At 34.2% G+C, this 21,549-nt stretch overlaps 2 protein-coding genes and 1 long non-coding RNA gene across 5 annotated transcripts; 1 reads left to right on the forward strand and 2 right to left on the reverse strand.

Moving 5' to 3' along the window:
* Nucleotides 1–286: 286 nt before the first annotated feature.
* On the reverse strand, nucleotides 287–2,178 carry LOC118751690. Its single transcript, XM_036486503.1, has 3 exons — nucleotides 1,925–2,178; nucleotides 1,677–1,863; nucleotides 287–1,616 (listed from the first exon to the last, which is right to left on the reverse strand). The coding sequence occupies exons 1-3, from the start codon at nucleotides 1,944–1,946 to the stop codon at nucleotides 1,433–1,435; spliced, it is 393 nt and encodes a 130-aa protein (XP_036342396.1). The 5' UTR covers nucleotides 1,947–2,178; the 3' UTR covers nucleotides 287–1,432.
* A 2,340-nt stretch (nucleotides 2,179–4,518) lies between these two features.
* LOC118751694 lies at nucleotides 4,519–9,559 on the reverse strand. 3 transcript variants are annotated; one of them, XM_036486508.1, is made up of 7 exons: nucleotides 8,974–9,559; nucleotides 7,847–7,987; nucleotides 7,652–7,749; nucleotides 7,473–7,598; nucleotides 7,242–7,404; nucleotides 5,328–5,393; nucleotides 4,519–5,273 (listed from the first exon to the last, which is right to left on the reverse strand). In XM_036486508.1, exons 3-7 carry the CDS (start codon nucleotides 7,741–7,743, stop codon nucleotides 5,010–5,012), a joined length of 711 nt encoding a protein of 236 aa, XP_036342401.1. In that variant the 5' UTR covers nucleotides 7,744–7,749; nucleotides 7,847–7,987; nucleotides 8,974–9,559; the 3' UTR covers nucleotides 4,519–5,009. The 3 variants fall into 3 exon arrangements, with proteins under 3 accessions (XP_036342401.1, XP_036342399.1, XP_036342400.1); XM_036486506.1 differs by having other exon boundaries at nucleotides 7,815–7,987; XM_036486507.1 differs by lacking the exon at nucleotides 8,974–9,559 and having other exon boundaries at nucleotides 7,815–8,598.
* A 9,007-nt stretch (nucleotides 9,560–18,566) lies between these two features.
* On the forward strand, nucleotides 18,567–19,151 carry LOC118751691. The gene is made up of 4 exons (XR_004994579.1): nucleotides 18,567–18,610; nucleotides 18,671–18,732; nucleotides 18,825–18,952; nucleotides 19,009–19,151. It is a non-coding gene; the product is annotated as an uncharacterized LOC118751691 (long non-coding RNA).
* Nucleotides 19,152–21,549: the final 2,398 nt, after the last annotated feature.

A 21,549-nucleotide genomic window follows, 5' to 3' on the forward strand; every position in this document is an offset into this window, starting at 1 on the left:
CCCTTTTTGATGACGCCGTATAGAAATCCATCAGATGTGGTACAAAGGCGATACAATGATAAACACTGTAAGGCTCGAAACATCATTGAGCGCTGCTTTGGAGTTTTGAAGAATAGATTCCGAAGTATAATTGGCTCAAGAGGGCTTCATTATTCCGCAGAGAAGACAACGCAAATTGTGAATGCATGTTGTGCAATTCACAACATCTGTATATTTTACAAAAATTATTTGTCCCTCACCCCATTCGAAGCTGAAGACGCTATTGAGCCAAATGATGAAGACCTAGTACTTGAGGATCTTTCTACAGTAGCAGCTAATATAAGAACACAAATAGCAAACAATTTATAATAAAATTTCTCCAAATACACTTTTATTCACAGAATTGATAACATTTTGTGTTCATTAATATTAATCTATACTACTATTATTATAAACATAAAAAAACTTTGGTTAAATTCAGTCAAATTAATTAATTCTATTCAGTTCAATACTATTGCTAAAAAATTATAAACAGCCAATTCATTTTAGGTACAGTGAGTGTTCTTGCCATTTGTTCAGCAAAGATAAATTTTTTTAATCAAGATGTCAAAAAAGAATAGACTCGAGAGTTTAACAAAACCGGTGCCCATTTGTTCAACCGTAATTTTTAATTCGCTAATTGATTATAAAAAATATGACTCACACTACAACAATAACTTCAGAAATCAGAGCTTCAAATTTTTTGCTAACTTTAGGAAAACTGCAAATTGCTATCAAAATTGTGCTCTTTTTAATCGAAGTTTTCCAATAAAAATGTGATTGAATAGTGGACAGTTTTGAGGAAAATTTTCGGAACGTTCCTAAATTTTGCAAAAAGTTTGAAGCTCTGATTTCTGAAATTATTGTTGTAGTATGAATCATATTTTTATACAAACTTAGCAAATTAAAAATTTTCGTTGAACAAATGGCCACAGTTTTTTTTTAACTCCGAGTCTATCCTTTTATGAATTACTGTACACTTTGATTTAACAAAATTATCCGCCGTCAAGTGGCTTAAATAAAAAAATATATATAAAAAGGGAACTAAACAAATTTGTCTTGCAAACTTTCAATGGCCTGTGCTTGCCTGATTGTGATCTCGAGCAACTCTTTAAGCGTTTCTGCTATGGATCTGGTGGATTCAGCCTGAATCATAGCCGCTTCTGCCATTTTTTGCGCAGCTTCAGCTTGAATTTTCGCTGCAGAGGCTTGCTCCTTCGCTGACTCGGCTATAAGCTCCTGGAAAGTTCTCTTCCGGCTGCTTTGTGGCGCTGATGCTGCGGCTATATGCCTTTTTGGTGTAGTGGACTGCTGTCTGGTAGGTGTCACAACCCCAATTAGTGCAGCTGTGCGGACCGGAGTAGTGACAACTATTGGGATCAGCTCCTCAGGTGATGGTGGTTGAGGTGATTGGTCAAGCTCTGGTTCTGAGCGTACAACCACTTGCCTTACACCGAGAACTGTACCACTTGGTGTGGCCGCTTTTGACACCAGCAAGATCCGGTCGAAAGCCGGAATGGTCCACCACCTGTGGCATGCATGCTGGACGCATTTTCCGCAATTTTCTTCTTTGTGCGGCTTTTAAGATCAGCCCAAATCTGGAAAAACATTACAAGCTCAATGTTTGATACAATTTACTATTTATAAAAAGGAGTTACCTTTTCCATTCGGTAGCTGTTCTTTGTGGAGGTCCATGTGCGTTTAATTTATTGGCTAATTCATTCCACTGCAGTTCTACCAGGCTCTTACTCGCACCAAACATTGGAGCGCCTTTTGCCAAGTCTGGATTTTTCTCCAGCTCTTTTACCAGCACATCGAACTGAGCACTGGAAGTTTTTTTAAACACTGTAAAGTATACCAAAAAATGAATTATAATAATACGAATCTTTTTTCGATTATTTCCTGCCTTTTTTGCTTGAATTATCCATTTTAGCGGCTCACACGATAGCAAAAACTCTTTCGTTTGAATTTGACTCTTTTTTTCTTTATTTGAAGTCGTATTCGTGTTAGAGAATTCACATTTGTTACGTTTTCGTCACATAACAATCAGCTGTTATCGACTAGTTATCGCCAGGGTAGCGAATTCGTGTTAGGTAGTACAAATACACGAACAAACGGCTGTTTGGATGAGACGAACGCTCGTTTCGAGATAGAGAATCAGGCTGTAAGTCTAGCGCCTTATATAACCAGCATCGAATAAATCCATGATTCAATAATAGAAAGGTTTTGTAATAAAACAGTCTTCTCGCTCCCACACATAAAATCGGCTCCTTTACTTGTGCAGAATGTTGCTTACTCTACAGTTTCTAGTGATATTAGTAGTAAAACCAAAAATTCGTCATACTAAATGTAATTTTCTAGAACAAGTGTAGAATAGTGACCGTTTAGCTATAAAATAACCAAAAATGCCGATAGATAGAACTTTTTACGCTGATTACAACGATACCTAATTTGGCGCAGGCAAAAAATAACGAAGAGGTTTATTTGCTTTGTTTATTTGTATTTTTTATTATCACTGAATTGTTTATTCTGCGCTGGGAATAAAAAGTTTGTAACCGGTAAATAAAGTTCCTGTCAATTTTAAAACCTTTTTCGCATTCTTTATACTCTTGTAACCGGTAAATTTTGTTACCATCTCATAAGCTGGTAACAAATTATTGCCCCGTGAAATATTCAATGCCAGGATTTGCACAATTCTTCATAGCTGAATTGCTGAATATTTTAATTGCATTACCAATGTACCTAGAATCGCGGTGACAAGAACTGGTAACATTTTTTGGTAATACAATTTTTCGGTTACAAAATCTTTGGTAACGTGCAGAATAGACCTCTTAGTGGTTTTGGTTTAAAAAACAAGAAGCTATAAATTATGTACACCAGCTGAAAGACAAATTAGTTATCTTTATGGTGGCGTCATTCGTTTTTTATCGGTTATACTTACAGTTCGTAAGATATTAATATTTAAAAAATTTAAAAACTGAACTTTAACCTTCTAGAACGTCTTAATTTTTTTTTTGCGCCAAATAATTTTGGCATGTTTGAAATGAGCATAAAAACTTCTATTGATCTGCAGTTTTCCTTTTTGCATAGCTGAACGGTCGGTTCCAGGAAATGATGAACATATTTATGTATTGTTTAGTATTTCCATTAAAACACCAAATATATTGCAAATTTGCATAGAATAAATAATACACATTTTACTTCTAATTGTATACTTTGCGTAATTTTTGTAGTACCTTTCTACGACCGTTTTCGCAAAAGCGATCACATTCTTCCCCTTTCTCCTACTTCCAAAGTACAAATCTGGATAAAGGAGTGTCAAATTTTAGCTGTCACAAATTACGCAACCTTGTATTATTGAATCATGGTATAAATCCACATTTCATACTTTGTACAAAAATTAAAAAAACCAAAGAGATTTACCAATTTCCCAAAATATTTAAAACTTTGCCTTGATGTTAAATATTTTTTTGTTGACGGTGCCAGGTATTTTCTTCCATATAATAGTCGTTTCGAACATACTTTACGTGGAAGAAATTACATAGCACCGTCAGCAAAAATAAAAATATTAAAAATTCTAGCGTTTTGAAACTTGCTATTTGTCCTACTAAATTCAATGGTCTAAAACAATTTAATTTGAATTCAATTTTTACAAATTTTGTACAAAGTGTGAAATGTGGGTTTATACTTTTATAAAAAAATAAACATTATAAACAATATAAAAACAGGCAAAACTGGTCAAAATGCAACTAACCTAATTAGCTGACCACTAGGGTACATCCTTTAATTTAAGCATTTATTACTATTATTATTTTTTAAATAATTCAATTAACGCTTACTCAAATTTAAAAAACAATTGCGTGTTCGTTTATTTTCTTTATATTAAGTATTTTCTATATATGCATATTTCAGTCCAAAATTCATTAAATTCAATAAAATTAAGACGCTGTTCTACAGCTTGAAATACATAACCTACAACTTAAATACCTAATTTATTTACATTAATAATAAATGAAAAATTAAAACGCTGTTCTACAACATGTACACTTACGCTACAGCTTAAATACCTAATTTATTACCATTAGCAATAAGTAAAACAATAAAACGCTGTTCTACAGCTTGAAAACTTAACCTACAGCTTAAATATCTAATTAATTTAAATTAATCATAAATAAAAACAATAAAATTCTGTTCCACAGCTTGAAAACTTAACCTAAAGCTTAAATACCAAATTTATTTACATAAGTAAAAAACAACGCGCTGTTCTACAGCTTGGAAAACTAAACCTATAGTATATGACCATTGAATTACAATGTACCGTTTGTTTACATTTTTACGTTTAACTGATTTTTTGAACTTTCATATTTTTTTTAATAAAAATATAGTAAATTCAATAACATAGACCACATATATCGTTGCTTCAAACTTTGTGGAAAATTCGCGAAAAATCGGCTAATTACGAAAAACTCATCAAAATTTAAAACTTATCAGAATTTTTAAAAAACTTTTTACTACGCATTTATATAGCCTTAAATTTTAGTACCATAAAATGCAAGTTTGAAGTCGGTAAAAATTCGCGGTTAATTTTTCGCGGTAAAGTATGTCGGCATTTTTTTATGTTGAAGAAAGTACATTACACCTTAAACCAAAGATATATTCGAAAAATCAAACGCGGATTTCGACCGACTTCAAACTTGCATTTTATGGAACTGAAATTGAAGGCTATATATCTGCGTACGTAAATATTTTCTAATAATTCTGATAAAAGCTTTTAAATTTTGATCACAGCCTTTCGTAATTTGTTGATTTTTCGCGACTTTCGCACAAAGTTTAAAGCAACGATAGATGTGGTATATTTTTATAAAAGAAATATGGAAGTTCAAAAAATCAGTTAAACGTCAAAATATAAACGTCTGAGTACCGTTCATAATTCATTGGCAACATACCGTAAAGCTCAAATATCTATATTTCTACGATCACTCCGAGAACAATCACCTTTGTAGAAGTAAATCCAATTTATTTAAGATATTGGACAATACGTCGGCCTTTCTCTTTTCTATAGAGTTTCTTTTCTCCAGCGCCGCAATTTTTCTTTCCGCCAAGACGACTCTGCGTTCTTCTAATTGTATCATTTTGGCGTTGCTCTCTTCTAAAGAGTAATTTTTGCGTTTGGGAGCCCGACGTTGTGGTGGAAGTGGATCCTGAGGAACCACATCCGGTGCCATTTGCGGTTCCTCATCGCCTCCTTCAAGAAACTGTAATAAAAAGTTAAATAAAAACAGAGACAATCATAAGGCGTATGTACATACCTCTATCTCAAAGTGGTCCACAGAGGCGTCAAATAATTCCACGCTAGTTACTGCGCCGGAACTTCTCTGTAATTAAAAATTACGAGTATCGCCCAGTTGTCGAAATTCGACATCTTTTTTCATACACTTTTGAATTTTACCTGTCACCAATACTAACTCCTTTATGCGAATTACTGAAGTCCACCAGTATAATTTATAGCAAATTTACAGGAAGACTTAAAATCAAATTATGAAAGCTAACACCGGATTGATTAATGCTAAGTCTACGGAGTCTCCTCCAAATTTCTTCAGCAGTTTTTGAAAATAGACCGAGAAAGAAACTTCGATTTTCATTTATAAAAGATATGCATATGTATTGTATGTATAGATGAGATGTTCATCACTGACTAATATGTCAAACATATACCAATTCAGACTGTATATAAGCTCTTTCCATTATATTTGTCTGAGAGCCTCTTGCAGGTTAAAAACTAAATTGCGCACATCTACATAAACTCTCTCTTTTTTCATCAGAATCGTTAACGGTAGAGAAAGTATCTTGAAGGTTTACAACAAAAGATAATATTTCCTTCTCTAACGGCGATTTCACACTGGTTTTCATCAAGACTGGGCCAGAGCCCAATATTTTTCATCACACGATTGGGCTACCGAGTTATGTTACTAATATGTGTTCTAAAAGTGAAACAAATCTGATCATATATATGATTTTTTTGGATAGCTCTCAATCCCTGCGCCACCTATCGGAAGACAAACACACAGATCCTTCTAAAAACTTTTGCACAAAACAGCAATCATTTAATGCGATTATAAAATCTGGGAGAAAATGGTTCCCAATTGAATGATTCTTGCGATTCTATATGTGTATAAATGTAGGTCTGTAAAATTCCATTACCTTATGATAAGTGGATCCAGAGATAACCAATATGAGAATTTCAGTTTGTATGGGCGGTGCCACGCCCCTTTTCCAAAACCTACCACTCTTCGCCATAAGTACGGCAATGGCAACATATGTTGCTGTGTCAATTTTCGGGACGTTAGCATAAGTGGTTTCAGAGATAAGCCATATTTCACTTTGTATTGGCGGTGCCACACCTCTTTCCCATTATCTACCACTTTTCGCCATAAGTATTTTATTGTTATCATAAATAGCTGTGTCAAATTTCAGGACGTTAGCATAAGCGGTTCCTGAGATAGGCGATATGAGAATTTCAGTTTGTATGGGCGGTGCCACTCCCCCTTTTCCAAAATCTACCACTTTTTGCCGTAAGTACGGTATTGACAACATATGTTGCTGTCTCCAATTTCAGGACGTAAGCATAAGTGGTCCCAGAGATAAGCGATATAAGAATTTGAGTTTGTATGAGCGGCGCCACGCCTCCTTTTCCAAAATCTACCACTTTTTGCCGTAAGTACGGTATTGACAACATATGTTGCTGTGTGAAATTTTAGGACGTTAGCATAGGCGGTTCCAGAGATAAGCGATATGAGAATTTCAGTTTGTATGGGAAGTGCCACACCCACATCCCCAATACCTACAATTTTTCACCGTAAGTAGGGTATTTACAATCTATGCGTCTGTGCTAAGTTTCAGTTCTCCAGCATAATTGGTTTTAGAGATATAGTGGTTTTCACATTTTAGTCTATATGTCAGATGCCACGCCCCCTATGTATCGCGACTAACATTTGTGGATTAGAGCAAGTTATATCCTTTAATTCGGTGTATGTTTCATTGAAATCGAGCGAACGGTGCCTTCAGAAAAGGGATTGCAAAATTTTCTTGTGGCGTATTTATATATAGATTATATAAATTATAGATATATACATATGTAGGTATGTTCAAACTACAAAAACATTTTGATCGAATTCGAATCTATGGATAGAAATAATTTATAAATGGAAATGTTCTTAACTCACCAGTGGCTCGCTAACTTCTCTTTGACCGACCACTGCCACTGTGGTCATCACGCCAATGATGTTCTCGTCGAGGTTACTGAGATGCTTTTCGGTAATTGATGAATTTACCCCGCTTCGCTCCATAGCATTTCTCAAATCTTGGGATTTTTGTTTGGCCTTGCTCCTATCATTAATCGAAAACAATTTTAAGAATCTTAGTGCTACTTATGTACATTTTCAAAACATATTTACCTCATATTTACCCGCGCTCTCTTCCATCCTTCACCATCTTTCATGGATCCTCCGTAAGCATTTAATTTTTCGGCGAGGTGGTTCCACTGCTCAGCTAAACTTTTGCTCCCGGTGCCATTGACGAATCTTAAAAAATAAAAACTTAAACAAAATCATTTACGGGAAAATGTTTTGCATACCGGTCGTGAGCAAATTCTCTATGATCCTCCAAATATTGAACGAGCATATATTTTTGATCCTTCGTCACTCTTTTGCTATTGCGGTTTTCCATATTTTGCTATTAATTAAACAATTTCTTTAATATAAAAGAGTATTTTTAACAAAAAACAATATAAGCATTACCTTTTTTGTCGCGTTATTTTTTTAGCACAAACTTTTTCTAGTCGCCAAATTCGCAGAATTTTAAGCCAACAATGGAGATTTGTAGCAATGGAAAAGACGCTGGAGTCGCCATTTTAGCTGATGAGCTGTCAAAATCTGTTCACTCACTTTATCCGGGTTCATTTTGTTCATCGCTAAAACCCACCAAAAAAATGAACCAAAAATTAAACTTTTTAGAGATGATTTTTTAAGCGCGAACCGCAAAAATCTCCCAAAATTGCAAAAATCCATTTAGTATTTTTTTGCGATGGAGTTTTAGCGATAGCGAAAGCTGGAATCCGGTTGCTGCTAGGATTATCATATGTGTATGTATTTATCAACACATGTTTACGTTTGTCTCGTTGTGTTTTTACTTAAGTAATAATGTTAGTTTTTAGTCTTAGAATTAGTTGTATTTTTCTTTTTCTTTTATTTTTTTTACTTATTGTTTTCCTTTTGTTGCTTTATGTTTGTGCTTTATAATTACTGTTGTACTATAAAAGAGCTTTAATATCTTATTTTACTAATGAATTTGTTTAATAAATGAAATTAAATGAAATGGAAACAGTGCCGGCATTCATATGGCTAGCTTACAGCCCTATTCGCGTGCAATGACAAAACTCGCCGCTATAACTATTGGCATGTTTACAAACAATTGTCACGTTTAGGTATGCAGAGGGCAATTTGAAAGCTCCAGCGGTGACAATTGCTATTATTTTTGTGATGACCTATTGAGTACGTGACAACGCTAAAACATATGTTAATATTGTCAATTTTATTAATTTTGCAGAAAAAAATTGCAAAAATTTTACTAAATGAAAACTGTGAAACCACTTTATTTGCCTAAATAGGTGTGTTAAACAGTTATTATTTGCGTATGCATATCATAATATTATTCATGGAGGAAATAATTATTATGTACGCGGCTATTGTGGAGCAGGCAAAAATTACACAGAGAAGAAGACTTCTGATGGAACTCCGAGACAACAGTTTTTTTGGACAGTTTTTACATGTTTGCTGTTAGGGGTGGTCTTCGCAAAACTGCAGCTGCTCTTGTGTGGTGCATTCATATTTTCCACGCGTGTTACTACACGAATTCATAACAAAATTTAATAAATTTTCCTATTATAAAATTACTCACTTTTCCGGTGTTCCGTAATCCACTGCTGTGGTGTATTTTATTTAAAAGAAATCCCTTTTGTTGCAGTGGCGGTCAAAAAGAACAAATTAAAATATAAACAAAGAACAGCTGTTTCACCATAGAGAAACTTTCGCCGGAATTGGCAAATAAAATGAGCTTTTCGCTTGTCATTATTGACTGTGTATACCTATGACAACAGCTGATGACACGATAATGACAATTGAACTGTGACAATAGACGACTGTGACAACACGTGGATATGGCTGTTAGAGTGAAAAGTTGCTAAATCCATTTATAAAAATTTTCCGTTCCGTTGCAAATTAAAATATTTAGATTTTTTGTGAGCTTATCGAATTTTATGTGTTTCTTTTGGACTTAGTAGATTTGCCTTAAATTGAATACAAACGGAAAGAAATAAAACAAGCACGTTAGGTAATCCTTTTGGAGAAGTTGCGTTTAAAATGGACTTAGATTAGATGGAAGTGGGTCTTTCTTTGGAGGACCTTCTTTTCGTTGGCAACTCAACTGCCAAAAATTTTTAACTATTCATGAGTTTGTTGAATTAAAAAATAATAGTCCGGGAATAAAATTGTCACTGAATCGAGTTTCGATACAAGTACTTTCTTCCGATACCTACTCAGTATTTGGTTCAAAAGTATCGATACGAAAATTGCTTGGTATCGGACGAAAAGTATCGAGTATGTACTTGTATTTACTAGTATCGTTTTGACCCTGTTGGGAATAACAATCCACAAATGATTTTTCTTACAACGCAAAGAATACTTTTTATTATTTGTTTACACACTTAGAATTAGTCGCAATTAGTTTTTGCGGATCAGATATAAGTGGCACGTAAAAAAGTCTAGAAAATTCTAACCACCACCGTGGGAAATTTATAAGTTTAAAACTTGCAACCGAAAAGAGGAAAAACTTATGAATAAGTGCATAAAGAGAATAGTAAAAGTCCCATCCAAAAGGTAAGTGTTGCCAGATGCTTCGACTGTGTTCCCACAACCCTAACTGGGCAGCAGTGTTGCCATGTCACAGAAGTGAGAAATCGTCAGATTGGTTATAATAAATCGTCATTTGCATGTAAAAATCGTCAACATATAAAAAATTCAAATAAACAGAACAGGAAGCTCTTTTGAGCTTTTTCCGATTTTTGATATACTGAGCCCTGACGGCCAACATAACGTAAGCGACATTTTTTTCAAATTTTCTTTTTGATGCAGAAATGCATCTCTAGGAATATTTCTGCATCAAAAAGGAAATTTAAAAAAAATATCGCTTACGTTATTTTGGCGGTTAGGGCTCGATACGTAAAAAATAAAAAGTTAAACGTTTTTACGAATTCTTAAAATTCACATTACTTTTAAAAAAAAATTTTCAATTGCAATAAAATCGCATTTTCTTCTTCATTTTTAGATCATTAATGCCCAGCTGCACCAATCAATTTTAAATTTATCAGCCAATTTCGTTCGGAAAATTAAACATTTTAAATTTTAAGTCTGATAAATTTAGAATTGATTAGTGAAACTTTGGATAAGACGTATAACATTTTTTTTCACAAAGTTTTTCTCTAGTATATATTATGTTTAACAGCTTTCTAGAAAAATCACAAGAATTTGTTTCATTCTTTTTGTTGCTTGAAAAAGAACTTTGCCGTTGGTGTAAATTTTCTTGAAGAACTAAATATGCGAAAGTTTTTTTCTGGAGATCTTCAGACTGATTTAAAAAAGTTGTATAGAAGAAAATTCCTTTTTATTTCTTGAGTGTGATTTTAGGTACAATATTTAATGCTACATTTCATTTTTGAAACTTTTAAGTATATCGGTGTTTGGATAAAACTCAAAACAATAACAACCATTACCTCTTTTAATAAGTCCCGCGTGAACAAAATTCCCTGAAGAGTTGAGTTTTCTTGCAAAGAGCATCTTCTGACTCGACAGCTGAGGTAAAGAGAACATCAAATATTTGCAGACTGCAACTTTACCATGTGCATTATAAACTGTTCATACCTACAAGTCTTACTTAATAATTTATTCATAATTTCCTTCGCTCAATAAATAGAAACAGATATCCCATTGAAAATTATGTCAAAAAGCTGCAACTAACTTTAAAGTCGACTTTATTTTGACTATGACTACGGGCCAATGTCTATGGACTAGTGATGTGCTGAGTCAATACTTTAAAGTATTGATCGATATTCGGTACCGATTTAAAAAGTATCCAATACTCTCGATACTCGGTACCGAAACATTTAGGTTTCGAATAAAAGCGCACATAGGCCAAAAATATGGAAAAAACGGTTCAGGGGAGACTCGCCTATAAAAACCCGAATGTAGGAGCCAATAGAGCTTTTAATACGGATTCAAATGAAAGATGTTTGAAACATTTTTGTTCCAGCTGAATCGGACGATATCATTTTTGTAGGCCTGGGCGCAGATTCTGTAACCAGTTAGCGACAATTTTCGAATCGGCATCGGTTTTGTTGACGTATGATATGAAATATTTTTACGTCAACAAGTGCGATATCGATCCGAAACTTGTCGCTAACTGGTTACAGAATCTCCCCCCTGAAAGGCTTCTTCATCCGTAAAAGCAGTAAAAGCATTTTTCTTGAACCTTAGATCAACTAAGATTAAAACTGATAAAATAATATTTCTCTGTTCCGATAAGTTCAAGTGTTTTAGCCGATATCATATAAATTAGTAATTAAAGTTTTTTCTAAACTTGAAATGCATATAATGGCGAAGGTTTAATGTAAAGAATCGGTATCGGGTACCGAAAAGGAAGTATTGGGTACCGAAATCTTTTTTAAGTATTGGGTACCGAGTATTGGGTACCGAAAATTCGGTACATCACTACTATGGACACGTGTCAGTCACCATCAATCCGCGATTTTCACGGACTGAAAAGAACGAGGTCATGGATAACTAGATATGAAACTCTTTTTCTCGTGAGAGCGCTGTCAAAGTGTATTTTTTATAACATTATCCAGTAGAGCCACTGTGACGAAAACATGTATGAGCATTTGTAGAGAAATTTATGGAGAAACTTTTGATTAAACACAACGAACAAAAGTTACAATATTCTTCAAACCTATTTTATATTTCACTGTTTATATTGCCAGGAAAATTGCGTTTAGTTACAAATACTGTTTTATAGTAATATTAAAAAATGCGGGAAGAAGAAATCCACTGAATTCAATGTGATGCATTTTCCACACATTTAGTGGTAGCTCGCCACTTCGCGTGCCAGCTGTTTATCTGCCCAGGGATTGGCAGTGCTGCCAAGTACGAAAACGAGTTCCTGGGCGCGCTCTCAGAAAAAATGAGAGAGTTTCATATCTAGTTATCCATGACCACGATTGAGAGAATACAAAGGTTGCGCCGATCTCGGACCGCTATTCCTCTCTTAACTAATTTGACAGAATCGTTGTTTGCATGACGTCACACTTGTGCAACTTATTTACGTTTTCCTTGCAACATTTTTTCTTCTTCTTCCATTCTTGCTCACGTTTTGGCATTTCTCTCTCGCAATTGCACCAGTGTGACGTCACACAAAAGTTATTCTCTAAAATCCTCTCTGATCGGCGCAATCTTGTATTCTATCATTCTTGTCCATGACGAGGTAAACTCCAACTCTCTTCCCCTCTTATACACACAAAATCAGTTTTAGGCGGATTGAGCAGTCCAGTGTGTAGAAGCCCAATGTGAAATTAGCAATTTCATTTGTGGAAATAACTGATCTCGTCTTATAATAGCTTTTAATTCATTTTTAAGGGAAAACTTCGCGAGAGCGTTATTATCTAGGTGGGCTTTCAACCCCCAAAATTGGTCAAAATTTTGGAGGGTACCATTAGACGCCTCTGGACTCCAATAACAAGGATCCGAAAGCGGAAATTAACTTTTTTCACCCGATCAAAAGTTATTAACAAAAAACTTTTCCACAATAGCACCTTTTTTATTCACTTAATACACACACACAAGCGCACAAATCGCCCATATTTCACCATACATACAACAACAGTACTTCATTTTAGCCACATATATCAAAATAGCGGTAAATATATCACTAAAAACTTATATATTTTATTTATTATAATGCAAACAATTTTGGCGTGCTTAATGCAAAATCCACCTGCTGATGTGCGGTATTGCCACTCAATCTGAATGGAATAAATATTGAATATGTTTACATGGAGTTCAGACTGTTATGTGGGATAATTAATTGTGGAAATAACTAAACAGTTAAAAATTGTCATTATATATGGAAGTATCGATAGGATATCGCGCGATTTTTTATTACAAATTTTTATTATATATGGAAGTATTGATTTTTATAGGAAAAAGCGCCGCAGGCGAAAATTTGTAACGGTATAATCTTTTTCGGGGGGAAATACTATTTACTGGTGTTATTGTAGTTCAAAAAATTAGTAGTTCCATAAAAATTAATACTTTGATAAATAATGAAAATTTTTAATAAAAAATCGTGCGAACCCATTGACAATATGCTTATTTGAAAATTAATACACGAAATATTGTGCATGTATAGGATTATTTTGTCATTAACCCATAGGCAATGACTGGTGCAAAAGTACCCCCAAATGTTTGTTGATATATTTGAAATGTAAATTTTAACAGCGAAATTCGTAAAAAAATAATAAAACCAAAATATTGTTGATTACTACATGGGAGGTGGTCATGGATTTCACCAAAATGTAATACTAACCTAAATTATACCAAAGGCAACTTCGACACCGACTTTCGTTAAAATATCTAAATTTTGTTCGAGTTAGCGTGTTTACAAGCAGACACGACTGAACCAATTCATTTCGTCATTCTGAATATTTTGATAAATATGTATGTAAGAATATGTGTATATACATTTTATACCGTTAAAAAACGTCCTTGCTTATCTGCATAAACCTTTCCTGCATTTGTTCGAGCGTCGATATACAACTTTGGGTACATATTTCATAAAAACTTTGTAGGTCTCCACTATTAGAGTGGTATATTTGATATGACTTATGTAGGAACTGCATCCAGAATTTTGTTTTTCTCATTGTTTTATTTTATGTGACTTGAAAACATTTTCCATTATAAGAAAATATTGAAATTGGATTTCATTTGGGTTAAAGAAAACGACAACTCTGAAAAAATATTAACCAATACATTGAAATAAATTGTCAAATAAGCATATTTTTAATTTTTTGTTTTGCCTATCTGGATTACTGAATACCAGACATGGACACTTTTTTGCCCGCGCAGTAGCGAAAGTGCGAACGCGGGCTGGGGAAAGGGAAAAACAGTTTACGGGAGGAAGGGTATGAAAAGTTGCGAAAAAATTATTTGTATCCCACCGACATCATGTTCATCGCAGTACATCTGCGGTAATACTGACTTTGTGTACCAAACAAAGAGCATACATTTTCCTCATATACACAATAAGCCATCGTTCGGACTTCGCTCCGATAGGAGTAGATTTGTTCCGTTTTGTCGAAAAAATTTGAAACCTAGTCCTCTACTTCGCTCAGCTGAAAATCTGCTCCGTTTTGTTGCATCAACAAATTTACTCTTCAAATAGAAAGGAGGTGTGGTTTTTAATAGTAAACTAAAAGTTATATTTTACCTTTATATCGACACGATTGTTACATTGGTGAGCTACAGCAACTTTGCAAATACACTTGAATTCGTGAATAGGCCCTCACAATCGGCCTATCTGAACCCGATCGAAAAAGATTGCTCTGTCTAAAGTTCTGTAATTGCGTCGTTGCCCACCGATGAAACAATTGTCGCGGTAAAGAATGAAATAACTTCTTATTAATTTTAACCAAGGCATTTTAACTTTAATGAATGGATTAAGGCGCCTTTATACGGGTCGATTTTCTATTAGATTTTTGTCGTTCAACCAAAATCGAGCCGTGCAAATGACATCTCATCCACTAGCTGGTCGATTTTCCAGTCTACGGATATCGACCCTTATAAGGCCGCTTTAGCTCCTTATTTGTACAAGGATACGAAGAGAAATTAATTGTTTTTTGTAAAGATAAGAAATGCACATCTACTACGAATACTTGATATTTACTTCCATTTTTGTCGTCCGAACCCAGCAAAGAGCGCTCGGCGAAGGTCAGCTAGTGATCAAATTTGCCAACAGGGCTGCCAAACATACATAGCTATGAAGTGCCATATTGAGGATAAAAAAGTGCTAAAACGTGCCAAATAGAAAATTAAAAGTGCCAAAAAAGGTGTCATTCTCTTTAGTTCTTCCCATTAGCATTAAAGTTAGACAAATTAAAACAAAAGCCCAATGTCAAAGTAAGATAAACCTGTTGTATACACTATAGAAATTAGAAAATTTTAGTTGAGAAAAGAAGTACACGCAAAGGATTTCACAAAAATGTATTTAAATTTGGCTTTTTTTTCAAAAGTGCCATTTTGGCACTTTGTGCAAAATTTAAAAATTCAGTGCCATTTCAAGTAAAATAGTGCCAAAAATGGCACGGTTGATCCAAGTTGGCAGCCCTGATCGCCAAGTTTTTTTTATTTAAAAAAGCACCAAAATACTGAAAATAGCGCAAAGTAAAAAAATAAACAATATTTACATGTGTAAATAAATACACATTCATGCTTACGAAGTAATACCGAACTGGTAAAACTGGTACATCTGGAGAAAGAACAATCGAATCGCAACGAACGAAATGGAATTTTGAAGGGGAAGAGTAATACTTATTGATACCCTAAGTAGAAATGAGTGAAAAAATTTGTTGTTTTATAATAAACCGTGTTTTTACACTTAGAGGTTAGGATATCTCAAAATTCTGACGTGGTAGAGAAATTCTACAGCCAGATTTGAATTCAGCACCGAAAAATCTAAAAACCAATGAACTCAGGTGGCAAAAAAAGTTAAAATTTTTCGGACTGTGTAATCAATCAATAATCAAGAAAATAAAAAGTAAACACTTCACTTATCTGCGTGCTAGCATTTTCAACGCGAATACAATTTAACAAGAACGCAAGAACGAGGGTTTGCAACTTCATCTTTTTATCAATCATGGTTTGCATTTTGGTGCATTTAAATTTGTAGATTCTTGTAAATTCAGAAATTTTAGTTCAGAAAAAAGCACTAAAAAGGGCACTAGGCACTAAACCATTTTTTTGGCGTTTTAATTTTCAAAAAGCACTAAATCTAGTGCTTAAAGCACCAAGTTGGCAACTATGTATACAAGCATGGACAGAAAGTGAGCGCCTGTTTAAAGAGCGTAAGCATCACATGCAAATACATGCGAGAGCGTAGCAAAGCGAACGCAAATTCATTCAAACGTAATTGGCACACTAACCCAATCACGCTTTCAGCTCGCGTTTACTTGTGGTAGTGATCACATCTGCTCATATACACTCCTCGTCATTTGAATTGCACACCCTTTCAATGCTTAGTATTTACAGTTTTCCGTTTGTTTATTTAATACAAATTTTTTGTAAAAATATCGTCACTATATACGAATAAAGGCGCGCTGGTGTTTTGACGGTGAAAAAAAGCGTTTAAAAACATTTTGCGAAAAAAGATGCTTATAAAAAACTTTGGCGAAGTATGTTAAGAGTATTTGACGCTGAAATTTTTTTATGCGTCTTTTTTCGCCGTCAACTTTTGAGCTCGCGCCTTTATTCGTGTCTAGTGACGATATAGCATATTCTACGGGTAAATGCAATTTATAATTTTTTACAAACTAAAACTTAAAAGAAAGTTTATTTTCCATTTCTTGGGCAGCATTTGATATGATTTTTTCGTTTTTCTCGAGAGCTGGAAACAGTTCTTAAAAAAGGTCAACATAGGAGTGAACAAGTTAATAATATTTTTAGAAAAATTTCTGATATGCAGTTTTGTAGCCCATTCAATTATAGTGTAATTAAGTGCAAGTTTGAAGCGACTCTAAAACAGCCCCGATTTTTCAAATTCATTTATTTTTTATTGACAGTGCTGCGCATTTTATTCCATATAAAAGTTTTGTCGAGCATACTTTGTATGAGAGAAAATGCGCAGCACTATCTCCAAAAAAATTGTCAAAAATTACCGCTATTTTACAGACACTTGAAACTTGCACTTTATTGTACCCCTTTGTTGACATTTTTTTAACTCTGTGTAAAGTTTTAAAATCGGATGTAATGAATATTAAATAAACAAAATTAAGTGTAAATACTAAAGATTAAAAAGTTGAGCTATTCAAATGACGAGGAGTGTATGTGGCGTACGTTTGGGAGAGTGAGCCTTTTTACTTGAGAATGCGTGTGCAGTGGCTCTCATTGCTACACGTGAGATTTGTTGCCCCCTTCCCGTTTGCCCAAGATTTTCCCCTGATCAAGCCCGCGAAATGGGTTCGCTTGCCCGTACGGGCAAAAAAGCCCATACGGGCAAAAGTGCCCATGTCTGCTGTATACAAGAATGATAGAATACAAGGTTGCGCCGATCAGAGAGGATTTTTGAGAATAACTTTTGTGTGACGTCACACTGGTGCAATTGCGAGAGAGAAATGCCAAAACGTGAGCAAGAATGGAAGAAGAAGAAAAAATGTTGCAAGGAAAACGTAAACAAGTTTCACAAGTGTGACGTCATGCAAACAACGATTCTGTCAAATTCGTTAAGAGAGGAATAGCGGTCCGAGATCGGCGCAACCTTTGTATTCTCTCAATCGTGTGCTGTATACTGTGATTTGAATGTATTGGTTGATATTTTTTCAGAGTTGTCGTTTTCTTTAACCCAAATGAAATCCAATTTCAATATTTTCTTATAGTGGAAAATGTTTTCAAGTCACATAAAATAAAACAACGAGAAAAACAAAATTCCTAGCAAATCAGGCTTGCAGCGTAAGCGATTATAACTGGAAGCAGTTCCTACATAAGTCATATCTGGTTCCAAACACAACTTTGAGTGAATAATGCTGGGCTGATTTTGGAAAATGGACCCATAAATTAGGGGGTCAAACCAGTATTACTTAGCTTAAAGGTAGAACTCTCTAATTTTCAAATATACCACTCTTATAGTGGAGACCTACAAAGTTTTTATGAAATATGTACCCAAAGTTGTATATCGACGCTCGAACAAATGCAGGAAAGGTTTATGCAGATAAGCAAGGACGTTTTTTAACGGTATAAAATGTATATACACATATTATTACATACATATTTATCAAAATATTCAGAATGACGAAATGAATTGGTTCAGTCGTGTCTGTTTGTAAACACGCTAACTCGAACAAAATTTAGATATTTTAACGAAAGTCGGTGCCGAAGTTGCCTTTGGTATAATTTAGGTTAGTATTACATTTTGGTGAAATCTGTCTATAACCACGACCACCTCCCATGTTGCCCACCAGTCATTGCCTATGGGTTAATGACAAAATAATCCTATACATGCACCATGATGCAATAATGAAAGGTGTTATACGTTGGCAACTTCTCGCTCTAATCCGCCATCTTGAACTACCTTAGGAGAAACTGTGTTGTTTCTTTGCTATTTTCACTGAACATTTCCCAAAATATTAGAAAAAAATTCTGAACAAGCTACATTGATTCAATTTTCGTTGTTCGTTTTGTTCTTATTCGCTGACATTTGTTTTCCAATTGCGTGAAATTTGGTAAGTATTGTAATAAAACCGAATTATTTTACATATAAATTATAATTTTGCATTTATTAGGTCATTTCCTTAGTGTTTCGCTGACCGACCTGTGCTGGTATTGTGATTAAGAGCTAATACACGTAAGTTACAACATATTATTTTGACTTTATTGATGAACCATTCCATTTGAGCTCTTTGTTATTTCAAAACCTAATGAACCATTTATTCGCAGATTTTTCGGACGATTCTGCTGTGCTGCGTTCCTGCTCCGCCTGTATATTGCTCCGCCCGTATTTTATAGTGTTGCGTTCCTGTTGCGCCTTTGCATTAGTTTGTGCGTTGTGATTTAGACACGTTGAAGTAAGTTGAAACCAGGTTCTCGTTTGTTAAAAACCTAAAAAACCATTTATTTGCAGATTTTTTGTATGCTTCTGCTGTGCTGCGTTCCTGCTCCACCCGTGTATTAGATTGCTGCGTTCCTGTTAACATACATATCGTCGCTTAAAGTACAAAACCGCGTAACTGACATTTGCTGCTAAAAATTGGATTCGCTCACACACGTTTTTGGATCAATCCTTATCCATTCTTCCTGAAATATACTAGCCCAAAATGCGATTGCTTTTTACAAAATGATAACCATTTTGAAATATGAGTGTTTTTACTCTCTAGAAATTAATTTATGCAACCTCGCATACGTGGGTTTGCATTATCTCTATACGCGGTTTTGCAATTTATTGATACATGGTTTTGTACTTTAAACGACGATATGTATGTAGATGTATGTACATGTATATCACATATATTGACTTAGATATGTATACACAATTAATGGTGTACATACATTTTTTTATATTGAAACTAGATATGTATATAGTACATATTTTATTATTATTATTAGTCGGTTCAAAAAAGTCCTATCTCAAATAAAAATACTTCGAAAATGTGCTGAGATAGGGTGTTTTTGAACCGAGTTCCGAGATAGGGCATTTTTCAATTAAATTCTAAAATAGGGCGTTTTTCAGTCAAATTTTGAAATAGGGCGTTGAAAAGCTTTCTGATATCGGGCGTTTTCGACCTGGCTGCCGAGATAGGTCGATCTACTACTCAGCCATCGATATATGGTCGAAGTTTTCGTTATATGGAAGACGATTGAACACGATTTGTTTTTAATCGATTCTAAAAAAAACTAAGGTAATTTTTAGCCACTTCAAACTTGCATATAATTAGACTAAAATTGAAGGGGCTATAAAACTGAGTGCTCAAAAAAATTCTAACACTTCTGAGAAAAAAGTTTGAATTTTGGTTGAAAATTTGTTGTATTTTTTGTAGTTTTCTACGATGTTTTAAAATTCGGTTTATATGGGTTTTGTTAGATATTCAACTTTACTTTTGTTGCAAATTCTAAGCAATAAATAAATTAACATGAGAGGGAAATAATATCACTTTGAAATGGGGTTGCTATTGATATGACCGATACTGTATGTATATAATAAATTTTGTACAATTAAAAAAGTGGATTTACTAAAATGAACACAACGTATTAATTACAAATTCCGAAATATGTTGTTAATTTCAAAAACAAATAAATAAAACTTTAAAAAGTAGTCAATGCTTGCTGTATGACACGAACTTGGATATACGTGGACTTGGGTAATGTATAATTCCTTATATGATTCCTCAAAGTATCCCTTGTATAACACTGTGGAACACAAAAAAACCTTAGTGCGACTATATCAGGTTTGATAGCTGTTGGCCATACCAATAATGCCTCATACTAAGATTTACTAGGTCAATTCGTGTTCTCCGAGAAAAAAAATTTTCACGATCCAAAAATCTTAAAAATTGTTTTTCTCCAAAGTTTGAACATTTATCGTTTTTGGCCTATATTTTGTTGAAAATACCATACAAAGCAAATATAGGGCAAAAAACAAAGAATTTTCAAAATTTTGAGAAAAGAATTTGGCAGCTATACTCAGATTTTTGAATCGTGAAATTTTTTTTTCTCGAGAACACGAATTGATCAAGTAAAACTGAGCATGAGGCATTATTGGTATGGTCAACAGCTATGAAACCTGATATATGCGCACAAGAAGCCTATATGAAAGAGGGGGACAAAAGATCACACGTAAGTGAATTCCTCTTTTTGGCCTGTACAATATAAGGGACACATTTCAAATTCATAAGGGATAATTTTCTTAGTGATACGGCTCATAAAAGGAATTATATAAGCCATACTGTTCTAGCTGGGTATTCATCAGCTCGAAAATTTTAAGCATATTATCATATTCCTGTGAATAAAAACACGCCTAATTTTATTATTTTAATTATCTACAATTTTATGAGACTACCAAGCCATATACCTATTCTGATAATCGGAACGCTGTTGAGAAGGCATACAATTTAGTACTTTTTCAACTAAAAGGCTGTTTTTTATTCCCGTTTATCTTGTACTTCCAAAATACAATATTGACCTAAGGTAGTTCGATTTCGAGCTGTCACAACGTACAACACCTTTCATTATTGCATCATGTACATGCACAATATTTCATGTATTAATTTTCAAATAAGCATATTGTCAATGGCAATCGCACGATTTTTCATTAAAAATGTTCATTATTTATCGAAGTATTAATTTTTATGGAACTAAACTTGAAGCAAAGCAGCAAAGAGAAAACAACAAAGATAATGCGATAAAAATTGCTTTGAAGACTTGACGTGTCTGAAAGGGGACAAAGGTGCTATTGTGGAAAAGTTATTTGTTAATACCTTTTGATCGGGTGAAAAAAGTTAATTTCCGCTTTCGGACCCGTGTTATTGGAGTCCAGAGGCGTCTAATGGTATCCCCCTCCAAATTTTGACCAATTTTGGCGGTTTAAAGCCTACCTAGATAATTACCGTTTTTTGTTTATAACTTTCAAATGGTTAATAATATTAGCCCTCCCCCTCCGGATTGTTAA

This window comes from Rhagoletis pomonella, unplaced genomic scaffold (genome assembly GCF_013731165.1).
Source record: "Rhagoletis pomonella isolate Grant_MI unplaced genomic scaffold, Rhpom_1.0 Rhpom_scaffold_00921, whole genome shotgun sequence".
NCBI lineage: Eukaryota > Metazoa > Arthropoda > Insecta > Diptera > Tephritidae > Rhagoletis > Rhagoletis pomonella.